This window comes from Plecotus auritus (genome assembly GCF_963455305.1).
Source record: "Plecotus auritus genome assembly, chromosome: 4".
NCBI classification, from domain to species: domain Eukaryota; kingdom Metazoa; phylum Chordata; class Mammalia; order Chiroptera; family Vespertilionidae; genus Plecotus; species Plecotus auritus.
This window is the reverse complement of record NC_137775.1, coordinates 6,975,027-6,991,059: the sequence shown is the minus strand read 5'-3', so window position 1 is coordinate 6,991,059 and position 16,033 is coordinate 6,975,027. Positions and strand designations below refer to the sequence as shown.

Below are 16,033 nucleotides of genomic sequence, written 5' to 3'. Positions count from 1 at the left end.
GCCAGAAGCTAAATGCTACATCGTGTCGCATGAGGCCCGGGGAAGCGAGAGCCTGCCTTTCCTGGCAGCCAATTTCTTCGTGCTCCTTACTGCAGCCCTGTTAGAACAATCCTTCTGCATCTGCTGGGAACTCTCACCGCTCTCCTTCCTGCCTGGCAGCTGGCGTTGGAGGCCGCAGACACCGCTCAGTCCCTTCAAGATTCTTCACACACACACACACACACACACACACACACACACACACACACAAAAAAAAAAAAAACCAAAATGAAGCTTAATTTGTTAAAAAAGAAAAAAATAAATAAAGTGGCAGCTTACCCTCAGGCTCAGCGCATGCATGGGGGAAAAGCAACGATAAATGCCTGCAGGTAATATGCTGCAGACATGGATTCCGCTCGCTCTGCTCCTCCCCACCCCCCCCCTCCCCCAAGTACCACATTCATCATGCTCTATGGGGAGATAGTTCAAAAACTTAAGCAGTTTTCCAACAAAGATGCACTGTTTAAAAAAATACAATAACAACTTTATTTTGTGTCACTTTCTTTGTACCAGCAATGAATCTGAAAAAGGTGCTGTGGACGTGAGTGCAAATAATTAATGCCCGGGTAGGGACAGGAGGGAGAGGCGGGAAATAGACGAGGGTAAGCAGAGGGGGATCCTCGTTCCCTTCCTGTGACCCTCCCCAGATCGCAGGGCCTGGGCCAGGTCTCCCCATTCACCACAAGGCTTAGTTAGCTCTGCCCTGGTTCCTGGACCCATTCAGACCACAGATGGGTCGGTACTGAAATAGCTCGATGGTTTCATCCCGTGGAATTTAATGTGCAGGCTTCCCAGAACCAAGAGCCCTGTGATGTCCCTGGCCCCTGTATGCTCTGTCTTGGTTCTCACTGCCCTGCTGTCCTCACATGAGTCCGGGGATCTCTGCCTCTGACACCCAGGCCCGCAGCTTGTACCCTGGTTCTTGACGCTTCCTGTTGATGACACCGGCCACTCTCAATCCAACATGCTGCGCACCCCGGATTTCCCGGGTCTGCTTTCCTTCCTGGGATGTGCCTATCCTCGGAAGTCCCAATGTCCACTCTTGCCTGACCCCAGGTCCTCTTCTTTGTCTTGCACGCTCAGCTGCTTTTGGGCCCTAACCCCTCCCCGGCCCCCAATCTGCTGTAATTTAGAATGTTTGTGCCAGACCTCTTCTCCTGTTTTCTGTCTATACTGTATTCCTACCATTCCCCAAAGTTTGAAGCAATAAGTGAGTAGAAGGGAAGAGGAGATTCCTAGAACTCAAAGGAGTAGGGTTGTGGCCAAAGGTACTGAGCACTAGAAAAGGACATCATGGCGGACTGCAGTATCTTGGTGCATAGTCCTAAAAGTCTGAACCCCGAAGTGGCTGAAACAGGTGATGGTGTGTTGAGGAATGGCCATAAGCCTTTGAAAAGCCTCTAGTCATTGGGAGACAAGCCAGGCTTCCTAGTCACAGACACCATGACAAATGGGACCTGCTCTTTCTGGTTCCAGAAAGCCAGGTGTCCAGAATTTATGGGGTGGGTGTGGAGAGCCCTCAGCTAGGATGAACTGGGAAAGCACCATCCACTGGGGAAAACCTCTTTGTCCCATGCTAACGTGAGGAACCATCCCTTGCCTCCCAGAGCAAAAATCTACCAAGAATGGTTTAATATTGTGAACTATATCAGGTGCATACAAAACTGCAGTGTATGTAATACAAATTTAAAAATTCAGTTTAAAAAATAAATATCACTGAAACACCGAAGCCTTCCATCTGTCCTTACTCTCATTCCTCTCATCAGAAATAACCAGTGTTCTGAATTTGGGTTTGTAAGTTAATCTCTGTACATTTCTGTATACTTGTATGCATGTGATTGCGTGTGTGTATGAATAAATAATAGCATTTTGCATATTTTATAGTCTTATTTGAGTAGTTCCACACTACTATAGATGTGTTCATCTATAACTTTTTTTTTCTTAGTATGATTGTGAGGCTTATTCATGTTTTAATTCTGAGATTGGCAAACTATGGCTCATGGGCCAAATCTATTGGTAGTCTGTTTTTATACACCCCTTGAGCTAAGAATGACTTTTTATGTTTCTAAGTAATTGAATAGTAAACAAAATCAAAGCAATAGTCATGACAGAGGCCATATGTTTATGGAAAGAGTATGACAATTCTTGCTCTTTTATTTTGTCTTGGTTATTTTTATCTCTACATTCTTCTAAATACACTTTTAAAAATAGCCTGTCAAGTTTCATAAAAAACCTTTTCAGAATTCTGATTGAAATGATTTAAAAAATATATATTTGTATTGATTTCAGGGTGGAAAGGAGAGGGAGAGAGGGACAGAAACTTCAATGATGGGAATCATTGATGGGTTGCCTCCTGCATGCCCCACAGTGGGGGATAGAGCCCACAACCCGGGCATATGCCCTGACCGGGAATCAAACCCTGACCTCCTGGTTCATATGTTGACCTTCAAACCACTGAGCCACGCCAGCTGGGCTGAACTGGTTTTGAATCTATGGATTGTTTTGAAGAGAATTAATATATCTGTATTAGTTATTCATTACTGCTCTAACAAATTACTAAAAATTTTGCAGCTTGAAACAATACAAATTTTGTCATATATATTTTAAAGTCAAACTCCTAGATGAATATCACTGGACTAAAACTCAGGTGTTGGCAGGACTGGGCTCCCTTCTGAAGAGTTTAGGGCAGAATCCATTTCCTTGCCTTTTCCATTTTGGAGTCTGCCCACATTCCTTGGCTGGTGGCCCCTTTCATCTTCAAAGCTATTCATCATACCATTCCAACCCCTATTGTCACCTTGTCTTCTCTGACTTTGACTGACTCTTCTACCTCCCTCTTCTACTCGTTACATCTCTGTGAAAACATTGGGCCCACCCCGAAAAATTTAGGATGATCTTTCCATCTCAAAGAGAATCATGTCAAAACAACCACCATTTCATCTGGAACCTTAAGTCCTATTTGCCAAATAACCCCATATATTCACAAGTTTCAGGGATTAGGATGTGGAGATCTTTAGGCCAGGATTATGCCTGACACACACCCATCTAGTGAGTTTTTCTCCCATTTCTTATCATTTTAAGTTCTAGAATTTGCAATTGGTTCTTTTTATGTCTTCTACTGGTATTTCTTTGCTGAGATTATTTTTCCATTTGTTTCACGAGTGATCGCAGTTGTCTGTTGAAACATTTTTAGGATAGCTGCTTTAAAATCCTTGTTAGAGAATTCCAACATTCGTGCCATCTTGGTATTGGCATTTGTTGATTTTCTTTTTTTATTTGAGTTGAGATTTTCCTAGTTCTTTGCATGACAAAAAAAATTTGGACTGTATCCTATACATTTTGAACATAATGTTATGACATTATGGTTCTTTATTTAGATCTTCTATTTTCATTGGCAGTTGACAGGTTTAGGTTCAGAACACACTTCCTGGCCCACTTTTGTGGTTTGTGGTTCCAATATCAATTTAGTCTTCAAAGCCCTTGCAATGCTATTCTGATATACCCCACTTGTATGTACCCAGAGGCCAATCTGAAATGTGGAGGTATTCCTCACCAGAATTCAATTCTCTAATCACTGGCTCTGTTGATTTTGGTTGGTTTCATACAGTGGCCTCTTGGGAATTTGCCCAGGACTTCAGACACAAATTTATGATTCTTTTTCTTCAGCAATCTTCTCTCTGTAATCACATCCCCCACCACTCCATCCCCCGCCAAACTCTCTCTAACCTAAGTAGACATTTGTTTAGTGTTAGGCAGGAATGATTGGCAGGTCTCCATCCCACAGTCTCAGGGTGGGGTACAGGAGAAGCGAAGGAATAGCACCTCTGTTCACGTTAGTGTGGGGGATATATGGTTGATAGAGTTTTATAATTTTCTTTTTAAAAATTTCATATATTTTGTTGGGATTATTTATTAGGACCTTATGTGGTTTGATGCTGTTCTTACACTTCTAAACATTTAAAAAATGAAATCTGAAGTTTGAGGTAAGTTGGTTAGGGATTTGGAAGGTGTGGCATGAGACTGTCACATAAAAATGTAATGGTGGGGGTCCTGTCCTTAGCTAGGGGACTTGTTAAATGAGTCAGTAAATTGAGACTGGAGTATTATTAAGCTGTTATCTTTAAGATCAATTATGAATTTTTATAATAATTTGAGGGTATTTGATAATTCTAAACACAGCTTTTCTTCCCTTTGGTTTGAAGGGAAGAACTGAGAGAAAGTAACTTAGAAGGATGCAGATATTCTTACAATTTTTGTTATATTTTTCTGTCTGGATAGGTCAGACTCTACATAGTGTGTAGGGAAGTAGCCTAAAGTTCACAACTAAAAATAGAGATTTTTAAAAAAGCAGCAAAATTTGTTTCTTTTAAAAAGAGACTTTATTTTTTAGAACAATTTTAGAACAAAATTGAGAGAAATGTATAGAGCTTGAGTTCTTTAAGGACTCTAATTTATTACACAAAAGGAGTTGACTATAGAGTACATTTTATTTTCAAGTATACAGGGAAAGAAAAATAATAATTGAATACAACTAAGAGAAAATATTTTAATAGATTAAATTTTCCTGAGATAGTAAAGATTTAGTATATACATTTGACCGCTGTAAGTTCTAGTTGTAAAGGCTGAATCAAACTTAAATGGGAAAATAAATATACAGAAAGACTGGGTATATTAAAATTAGTTGAGTTTGAATGATATCTTCAAGCAATATTTAAAGATACTGAGAAATTGCAATGTGGAGTTAGTAGTAATAATTTTTGAGACATCAGGGAATATACCCAACTTTTCTCTTAAAGCATATTTAAAACTGGTAGAATTAATGAATCTCAATATCTGAGGATAAAGTATAAGAAATGATCAATTTATAATTTAGAAATCCCTAAAAGAGCTTAACTGGCTATCTAACTTTATAAAAATAAATCAGACCAATTTAATTCTTTTTTTATGACAGAATGACAGCATTAGCATAAGAAGCATTTATAAAATACGACCTATTTTAATTTCAATAAATGTTTTTTTTTCTACTGTATATGGCATGCTATTTATAAGCTAAGGAAATATGGGGTGGTGTATTGTTCTCAATGGCTAGTTATTACTAACCTGTTCCAAACTGGAAGCTCATAGTCAAGGCAGTTGCAAGAATTAATGGTGGAATTATATGGGTTTAAAACATGATTAAAAATCTAAAGAAAAGTTTTTAGATATCACCAATTGAATCTGTAGACCTTACTAAGCTAAATACTAGTATTAGTCTCTGATGATAAACTTCAAAACCATCTTGAAAAATTAGAAAGAAAAATTCTAAAAAATTAGCCAGTATTAGTAGAGAAAGCTATAAGATATGAATAACACGTTGGGAACATTTTTGGGGTAAAACAATTGCATGTAAGGAAAGAATAGCTTGATGGGAGTATAGAATTTAAAACAAAATTCCGATATGTTTGTGAGGTGGAAGGTGAGTTGGAATATAAGTGTCAAAGTTATCATAGATAAAAATGTAATAGTGATAAAAAGTATTTGTTAGAAGAAAGTGAAAAAGGAATAAGAAAGGAAGAAAAGAAGAAAGGAAAAAAGGAGAGACAAACAGTTTAGTTGTACTGAAAGGCATATGGGACACCAGATCTAAAAATTCACTCTGCTCAATACTGGTCATGCTCCTATCAGAATAGTATGCTCCATCGGAGTCAGCTCCTTTTAGAAGGATGTGAAGAAATGGAAATGAATTTAAAGAAGAACAACAAGACTGACTGAAGGGCTACCATATATATCCTAGGCTGAAAGGTTAAGAAATCCAGTATTGTTTGGACTAGAGAAGGTTTGAGGAAGGGATGATTTTATTGTTGTTTTCAAATATATAATGGATTTTTGTAAAAGATAACCCTCATTGGTGATTTCTCAGCTCTATAGGGATGAAAAAAGGCATGAAGGAGCTTAAGTTTAAGCAGAAAAAACCAGGTCTGGACATAAGGCAGATGTCTCTACCATCAGGGTGACGGAAATTTGAATGGTTCTACCAAAGACTATGATCCAAGCTGTCATGCTGGTCTCCATGTTGGACATCCCATTAAGCATGAAAACAAGTTTGGGAAAGATTCTCTGTATCAGTGGTCAGCAAACTACCCACTGGCCCACAATCTGCTTTGGATAGTCCAAGAGCTAAGAACGTCTCTTACATTTTTAAGTCATTGAAAACAAAAGAAGAATATTTCGTGATATAAGAAAACAATTAAAATTCTATTTCAGTGTCCATAATGAAGTTTTAGTGGTACACATCCACATCCACTCATTGGCGTATTGCTTATGGCTACTTTGGTACATTACAATGGCAGAGGTGAATAGTGGTGACTGAGACCATGACCCACAGAGCTTAAAATCATAACTATTTGGCACTTAACAGAAAGGTTTCCCAACCTATGACCTATATGATTGTAGCCTCTTAAAAAAATATGTATATATAATAAAAGGGTAATATGCTAATTAGACTGGACATCCCTTCCAGACAAAGCCGTAGCGGGTGGGGGCCACGGCAGAGGCCCCTGGCCGCTGTGAGCAGGAGCCGGGGCCAAGGCCCTTGCATGAATTCTGAGCATTGGGCCTCTAGTGTGTGTGTGTGTGTGTGTGTGTGTGTGTGCGCGCGCCAGCTACCAGAACGGCAGAACAACCAGAACAACTGGAACGACTGGTGGCTATGATGCGCACTGCAGCAGCCAACCAGCCTGATCCCGGCCCTGATCAGCCCCCAACACCCAACCACCCACAGCCCCTCCCCGCTGCCAGCCTGGCCAATGGGCCCCCATTGGGGCGCGCCGGCCAGACCCCACCCAAGCATGAATTCATGCACCCAAGCATGAATTCAAGCATGAATATGTACATACTGATTTCAGAGAGGAAGTGAGAGGGAGAGAGATAGAAACATCAATGATGAGACAGAATCATTGATTGGTTGCCTCCTGCACACACCCCCACTGGGGACCAAGGGCACAACCCGGGCATGTGCCCTGACTGGGAATCAAACCGTGATCTCCTGGTTCATTGGTTGACACTCCATCAGTGAGCCACACTGGCTTGGCTGTAGTCACTTTTTATCTCCCAAGTCTAGAAGCTTTCTTTGTTGTAATGAAAATGGACCCCTCTGGGGTCTGCTGATGAATATAAGCGGCACATCCTTTGAAGGGTCTTTGAGAGAGCTTTGGGTCCACAGAAGAACACGCCAATGCTGCTGCTGCAGGAGGGGTGAAAGAGGAAATAAAGGTCACACAGGTCAAGGCTGGCCAGAAGCCAAGACAGAATTGCAAAAGCTGGGATGTGGTTGTGGTTGTGACTTTACTTATTGATTTTTCTACATGCACTTCCTTTTTTCTCAGATTCTCTTTTCCTATTTCATCACCATGGTCTCCCAAAGGTCCCCAGGGTTCTGTTATGCCCTAATTCACACAGGTAGGTGAAGCAAAGAAGATTGAGGCTGGTAAGGTCATAATGACTGGGGAGGGAGTTTCAATACAGAGGTGATAGGGCCTGGATTTTTGTTCTAGTAACTTTGATTGACATCTTCTTGGATGGTAGAATGTAAGCTCCTTCAGAGCAGAAACCTGGTCTGTGTTTCTCATCTTTTACTGTAATCCCACCACCTAGAATAGTGTCGGGCATACGGTAGATAATTAATAAACGTTTATTGAAGGAATGAGTTAATGGTTATTATCTGTGTGGTCTCGGGCAAGACACTGGACCTCAGTCTCCAAAACAAAGGTAATAATGACTACATTGTATGTTTTATGGAAAGTGAAGTACGATAATTCATTCAAAAAGATTTAAAAAGTGTTAGTTATTACTCAGATGCTGTTCAAACCTGTCTTTTTTAATAGCTAATACAATTTATACTAAAGTCTTAACAACCTAGTTTATTTCTCCTGCTGGAATTACTTTAGTTTTCAAAGAAGGCCAAAGAGAAGAGTTGGAAAGGAGAAAGATATTGCTGAAAATGTGGTCACCCAAAAGTTGTCCTCTGTAATTCACGGCATTTCAGAAAACTGTGCTGAAGAGGTATTTTTGCATATAGCGACGGTCCCAGGGATGCTCAAATCCCTAGTCATTGCTACTGCCAACCTTGCTGATGTGTAAACAACACCGTCAGCGAAAGAACTCAGGTTATCTCTGGAAGATGGGAGGGGCTAGTCCCTATATGGACTTAGAGAGACCAGGTTTTCCCTTGTCTTGCTTTGTGCTATTCCTTACAGCATTTTTCCAACCTCTGACATACTTTAATTAGTTACTCAGTTCTCCTACTTTGCTGTGCATAAAATTATCTAGGCTGATGGTTAAAACTTAGGTTCCCAGTCTTGAGGTCAAGGAGTACATTTTTAGCAAGGCCCCCAGGTGACCCCGAGGCACATGGTGTGTGGGCCACACTTTGAGAAGCACTGCCTTAGAGGAATTCTTCCTATGCGAGGCTCTGCCCACCACACCACCTCTTGCTCTTCAGACCTAGTTTTTGTTAGGAAGCACTTCTATAGCCTCATTCTACTTAGCTCATATATTAACATGGTTCTCTGCCCTGTATCACATCCGCATTAAATGATGTGTTCCAGGACCATAATAATATCCATGGCAGAAATTGATGGTTCAATTACATTTCAAACACTGTATCTTCAAAGAAACATACCAAGTGGATTCATTTGTAAATGACGGTATGTTTAAACTATATAAGTCTTATTTTAAAGACATCATTCCCATGGCTACATTCGAGAAAGTACTTTTTTCAGGAACTATTTCTTACTGAAAACTATGAGTTTATGACTTATTGAAGCAAGTGTAATAGAAGGCAATAATTAGGAGTGCTCTTGGTCCCACCATTTTATTGCTGATCACCTTTGGGCTCATTAAATGCCTCCTCAAAGCCCTATTTTCTTTTCTTTTTCTTTTTTTTTAAAGGGGTGCACCAAGAGTGCTCACCTCAGATGATTGGGGGAAAAGCCCTATTTTCTTAACTATAAAATGGGAGCACTATCGTACCTAGCTCCAAGAACCCCCGTGAGGGTTAGACACGCAGGTACAGCTTTCTGCCCCATGCTGGGCACACAGTGAGCTCTCAGAAACAGCTCACGTTATGACGCACACAATGTCCGCCTGCTCTCCAAAGCTGCCCAGAAGAGATGAAGTGCGCTGTTATCCCCGAGATGGAGATTAGGGACTTCCCGGATCAACACGCTGTCACCAGGATTTCTGAGCTCTGGACTGAAACCTTTTGAATGACAGATGGGTCAGTGAGCCGTCACAGCGTGGCTCTGTGCCTCATGCCCAGAGGTAGCCTTGCATCTGGGTTCAAAGATGCTGTTGTGGGTGGTGATATTTTTCCATTAGCGTGGGTGTCACCAAAGAGATCGCCACCGGCCCCCTCCCACCAGGCTCAGATGGCCCTTTCTGTGCAGCCGCGGCAATGCGCGCAGCAGCTGAGGCCGCCCTTTGATGCTCCGCCTGGAAGACTCCCTTTCAAAGGGCTCTGATTGCTGGCTGCCAGGTGGCCCACTGGTGTCCCCACAGTTCCCAGCTACCGGTCCCTTTTGAAGTTGTGGCTCTTACTCGGCACAACTAAGTCTCACAAAAGCCATTGACTGTCTACCTTCCACGAAGGCACAAAGGCCAGTCCTTCAGCAAATTGTGCATTCCTGTCCCCACCCAGGGCATTCCTGTGCTTGCCTCGGTTACCCTGCTCAGCATTTGGGATTTCAAAGATGGAGATTTCTTGTCACAAATGCGAACTGCGACTCACACAGCCCAGAATCCGCCCACAGTGGTTAAGACACAGATGTGGATGTATTTTTCCTCCCCTCCTTTACGAGGCAATGGACAAGTGCAACAGAACCCTAATGGGGTGGGTAAACAAAAAAATTCATCTATAAAATGTAATCACCCACGATTGCTTAGAATGAACAAGAGCAGATTCTCGGTAGAGGAAGTATAAAAACACGAGGCATTGTTCGTCTGTTTACAGCCTGCCGAGCTTGCACACGTGGGAGCTGGATCGGGAGGTTGTGGCATTAGATCAGCCTGAGCTGCTGACTTTGATGAGAAAAGGACAAATTTTACACAAGCTGCAAAGACGGTTAACATTACAGCGTTGTATTTAACTCTGCTACACTATAAAGAAAATCCTCTTTCTCCTCTCTTATTTGCTAAATAACTATCATCTTTTCTCTGTGGGGTGGATGCAGTTTTCAAAAAACGATTCAGCAACGCCATGCATGAAAGGCATTGGAAATGTCACCCACTGGGCGATTTCCGGCCAGCAGATATACGGGAGATGGGTGCGCCCGCGAGTCACTCCACTGTCTTCCTGGATTCTCAGCTCCTGCTGCCTTGAGCCCTTCTCTCTTTAAATTGTATGTTTGTTTTTATGTGCTGGCTTTTATGCTTGGTAAGTTATAACCCTGTAGGGGCAGACCCTAAACCCCATTTAAAAAAAATCAAATTACTTTATACCCTGAGTGCTTTCTGCAAATAAAATCGATAAACAGAAGCTTCCTGTGAATTTATGAAGGCTGAGAAGGGAGACAGTGAGAGCTACAAACTGGCTATCAGACAATGGACACGACTTTGGGGGAATCTTTCCCAGAGGATGTTTTTCATTACAAATGCCTCCAAATGAGCCACAGCACACTTCTGTTTTGTAAGACACCTCCTTTTTGTAACCACAGATGATCATTGTGTTGGCCTGTTTCTTTTTTAATCCATCTCCCAACTGAGGGGTAGCAGCCTGCCCTGTTACTTCTCTCTGCACCCTAACTCCTCATTGTTGGTAAGAACCCACAGTTGGCTCTGGCAGCTTACTCACTGCTGTGGCACTGCTGCCCTCTTCCCACCAACCCCATCTTCTCTGGCTGGAGTTAGGACTCTTGTCCTTACTTCCTCATCCTTCCTACTGCCCCTTTACTCATCGAGTAACAGTTGGTCACTGAGCTCAGCTCTGAGGAGCACAGAAACGGTTGCTGTCCTTGAGGATGTCAGTGCAAATAGCTGACTTGTAGCACTGGATCCTTGGAAATGGTAGACCCATTTTTCTGCCAATCCTGTTGCCTCCCCCTCTTTGATAAGACACTAATATATATATATATACATACACACACACACACACACACACACACATTCAGGTAGAAATATCCTAATATTTTTGCCATATCTCATGATTTGAAAGGTAATATCCCCAAAGAAACTTTGCAGAGCAATGATAAATCTACCTTGGCTCACCCACTTCCCTAATCCCACCTACCACAAATTGAGTAATGCCAGTAATTTTTTTTCATAGAATCTTCTCTAGATTATAAATGAAGAGCTGGTATCCTCTGGTGAAAAAATTCTACCTAAATATGCAAACAATAGTCCAGTCATAAGTTTAAGATGGCATTAGTTTTTCTCATGAAGCTATAATTTGTCATGTGTGGGATTTCCTTTGAAGTCTATTTGTTTGAATATTCTGAACATTTTAGCTCTATAATGGATGTTTAGTATTCCTGTTCGACAGAGGGCCTTGTATGCCATAATCAGAATGTTAAATTTCTTTAAACTATCATTTCAAAACACTTTGCACATATGCACGTACCAATGGGAAGTGGAGGGTGTGCACAGAAGCAATTGTGGTTCCAGATGGACACATTTACTCACTTTAGCACAAAGGTATTTTTACATTTCTGAAAGCAATGGGTGGTCTAAAATACATTCTTGCAATTTGGATTAGAAGCTCCCAATCACCTTCCCTCATCACTGGGCTGGGTTGAACTTTTCTAACAAATGCTTTTACTCTTTTATTCTTTACTGTTTACTTCCAGATGAAAGAAGCACTTCTACTGAAGTTATGACGTTTTTATGGTAATTAATAATATAAGGTTTCATGCCTATAAGGCATGGTGAAGTTATTAGTAGATAAGTTGCAAATGGCAAACCATAAATATTATGTGAAGTATAAGATCAAAGATTGAAGTCCTATGGAAAATCATTTTATTCAATTAATTAAAAACAATTGATCCCTACATCCAAAAGGTTGAGTATATGCACAATATGTGTTTATTAAAAAAGTAGCTGGATGTGACAAAAAATATTTATTTTCATTCTGTAGACCTTCCTGGTAATGATTTTCTGATTTTCTATTTGTTTAAAGCTTGGGAACATATTAAAAATGCTTACAAAAAATGAAATATAACTTCCATATTTGTAAGGTACACATTTTTATAGATTCAAAAGGTAGACATCAATGTACGTATTTAATTAACTTACTGAGTTTTAACCGAGAGCATAATTTTCATTGTTTTTGTGTTTAGAGCACTTTTCTGTGCTTGTCTAACAAGCAGTATACCACAGTTGTCACATGCATGTCAATCACGCCAATCAAAGACTCAGTTTTTATACATCCACTTACTATTGGTTGATCCTTTAGAACGTATTGTGTTGTTGAATACAGCTGACATAATTATGAAAATTAATTGCAAATGAAAACAACAGAATACACTTTCCCATTTTCAACTTTCAGACTTTGATCTTTTTACCCCCCCCCCCCATTTCCTTATTTCCATTCATTTTGATGCCCATCAATTTGCTTTTCTATTACTGTTAGTTTTGCAATTTTCTGGTTCCTGTATAGCTTGCACTATTCTCTTTGATCCTCTTCCCTTCAAGCTTTGGTGCTGTTTTTCATGTTCTATAAAAAATATTTTTGCCCTTCTTCCCTTTATTCTTTTGATTTAACTCCTTTTCAGAACAAGAGCAATCTCTAGCTTTGAGTGAACAGGTAAATGTTTTTAAGACAGTAAGCCCTAAGAATCCCCAGCTTCATGCTGATGAATAGAAATGGTTGGGAGCCCACTTCAAAGGCCCTCAAGAACAAAGAACCTTTTTTGAGGCCACTAACAAACCCGCCAATTCTTTCTGACCCATCTTTGCCAAAAGATATGAGCTCATGACAAGACAGACCTGCCTTGTAAGACTAGCCGAGTAGTCTTGGGAACAAACGTATCCTTGACATAATCAGGGGAAAACATGCTGTTTATCTCTTTAATAACCATCTTGAAGAAAATTAATGTTACTTTGTCCTTTGTATAGAACCGTAATTGGATTGTGTATTTCATTTATATCTGGACAAAGGCCAGGATATTGAAATACTTCTTCATATTAAATTTTCTTGTTTAAAAATTAGATTTTATTGGCATTCTCTTTCCGAGATTTCTTCATTAAAAGCTTCATTAAACATAAATCTTCTGTTCCTCAGCAGAAAACAAAATTATTTTAAGGAGGTCATTTGAAAAGTCTTTTGGAAGGGTGGTGCTAAGCTCTTAATTGGGGACTCGTCTTCCATGGAGCTGGCACTCAGGGATATAATGATTATTGTTCTTTGCCAACATGTGTCTAATATTAATGACATAGATAGTTGAAGCTATATAACAAGTTGGGGTGTTCTAGAGTCTAAGGCTATTACAAATACGCTGTTTTTAAAATTTGGGCTAGGAAGTGAGCTGTAGAGGCTTGATTCAGTGACATCCAGACCTGGCGGCCTGTTCTTCTCTGGAAGAGTGAAGTCATCCATCAGGAAGAGAGCTCCCACTGAAAACTCTGTGTGCGGAGAAAATTCCACGGGGCTTTAAAGACATTCATGGACTAAACTTTGATGACGGCTTCCGAAAAGGAATGCACACACCCTTCACAAGGGCAATGAGAAAAGTGGCAGCTACGTAGTTTCCCACCTTCACACTGTTCTCCATTCCTCATTCCCTGCAAAACCAGGCACGCTCACTTCTCAGCACCATGCAACAATTTTTTTGGGGCAGAGTTTGTGCAAACTCAGTTTTACTCTCTTGATGCTGTTATTTCTGGTTTACACCTTCTGAAGGAAGGGAGATAATGAAATAATTTGGCTTGAAAGGCCTTTCCCACTGGGCTGCAAACTTCATGTGCAACAAAAATAAACAAATATAATATGAGAAGTCAATAGGGACAATCTTAATAAAGAAGAATCCTGTCTATAAGAACTTACTACCAAGATGTGTCTTCCTCAACAGCCTGCAAAGTGGGAACGTTCATTCCATGATCACTGAAAACTGAGTAAAAATAAATATATATATTTTCCCAAAAGGAGAAAATAACAACAACAAAAAACCTGGTTGTGGCTGTAACATATGAGCTTGTAACATTTTGTTAGTTTTCTACTTATAATTTTTTCTTTTCTAACCTACATACTCTTTTTAAGGAAACTGCAGATAAAATGATCCAGTCTGTGCCTTTGGACAAGTACCTGGTGGGTGTGAGATGAAGGGTGGTGACCTTCAGGGCTCAGAGGAGGCTGGCCTGGGGGTGTAGGGGCAGCCAACATTTTCAGAATTCAAAGTCTATTGTAGGCTCTTTGTACATACTCATGCCTTTCATCCTCACAGAAGCCTATGAGGTAAGCACTATTATTACCTGTAGTTCACAGAGAAGGGGACTAAGTCAGTGGCAGAATAAGTAACCTGTCCAAGTAAACTGGTAGCAATGGCAGAGCCAGGATTGGCACCCAGGCATTGGGCTCCATATCCTGGGCTTTAACCACCATGAGAAATCCCTCCTTGGTCTTGCAACATCTTGTCTGCTTTGTTGGATATGCTAGGTAGAGTTTACAGTTGGATGTAAGTGAATTCTCCCGTTGGGTATTAGAGATCAACTACGTACACCAAAGAAGACATAGATAGTTTCAGAAATACTGTCATTGAGTTTAAGTGTGAAAGGGATCAACATAATTGCTAATCATCAGGTGTTGTAAGCCAGTCAAGCCGACATGGTGGTTCCTGAAATATCCCATGACCACCTTTTCTAAGGCCAACGTTTTATCTCTAAAGAAGATTCCCACTGCTGCAGATCAGCCAGCTGCAGATTAGCCAGCATGACCGAGAGCTGTCCACCTCAGCAGCAACTTGTATTTCTCCAAGGAGGCTCCCAGCGGGCAGGGGAAGAGGGCCTTACCGGGGATGATTGTAGGCTATCTGCCTGAACTCGTTATTCCAGTTAGGTCTTCCGTAGAAGGTTTTCTGCTTTAATCCTGTAATCACGTCAGTATTTTCATCCCAGTGTAAAGCTATGTGAATAACCTGCAATAAAAATTGTGGTATCAGATGACTTTTAGAAAAAAAAATAGGAATCTGCTACTAAATAAAAGATAAAGTAATCATGCTCATTTGTAGATTTATTAGTACAAGGCACCTCCCACATAGTACATGTACAGTAACATGAGCCTGGAAGGAAGATTTTTCTCTAAAAAATGAGAATAATAGAGTAAATTTGGTTAAGAGTAAGCAAGCATTAAGCTCCTTTTTTCCCCCTGCCAAACTTTAAAAAAATCAATCAGTGCCTCTGTCTCCATTCACTTAATGCTAAACCTTGGGGATCTGAGAGGGGGACTGGCAGATGAAAGTGACAGGAAACTTCCAAGAAGAAGACCGTACAATCAGATCTGCCTACTGGGCTGAAAGGATGTGAAGGCCACTGTCTGGGTTCAAGTGCCAGGAGGATGCTGAGTCTGGCAGACAGGACACGGTGGCCAAACATAACAAAGGGGCCCAATTGGAGCTCTGTGACCAGCTGTTTGCCTTCAGATTCTATGAATGCACCCAAGCGTCAGGTAACTGCTGGTCAATGAGTAAAAGCCTGGGCATAGCAATGCCTAGTGATGCCTTTTTTGTTGTTGAATTCTGGTAGCTTCCTGGCTTTTTACCTCCTGGGACTTGTGTTGCCTGTGCTCATCCTTTAGACCCCTCCACAGCTCTTGAACTCACCTGTTTTTTCCCTTTGGGTGCTCACATCTTAACTTTTCTTGTTCCTGACCAGTTTGGCTAACAACCCTGCTAGGCCCAACTCTTGCCCCAGGTTCCTGCTGTGCACCTGACTTCCCTGGCTGGGCCTCTTATTAGTCTAGAAAGCAGCCAGGGGTAGGAATAGGGAGGCTGAGCAGAATATAGTGGCCGTGCCCTAACAGGCCAGTCAA

General features: G+C 41.0%; 1 protein-coding gene across 1 annotated transcript in view; it reads right to left on the bottom strand.

Moving 5' to 3' along the window:
* Positions 1-7,134: 7,134 nt before the first annotated feature.
* Positions 7,135-16,033, bottom strand: part of NOX3 (NADPH oxidase 3) — a gene marked incomplete at both ends in the record, with an annotated part of 53,099 nt that continues 44,200 nt past the window's right edge. The window contains 2 exons of the mRNA XM_080664177.1: positions 7,135-7,261; positions 15,016-15,140. Coding sequence (XP_080520303.1) covers positions 7,135-7,261; positions 15,016-15,140 — 252 coding nt within the window. The remainder of the gene's footprint in view (positions 7,262-15,015; positions 15,141-16,033) is intronic.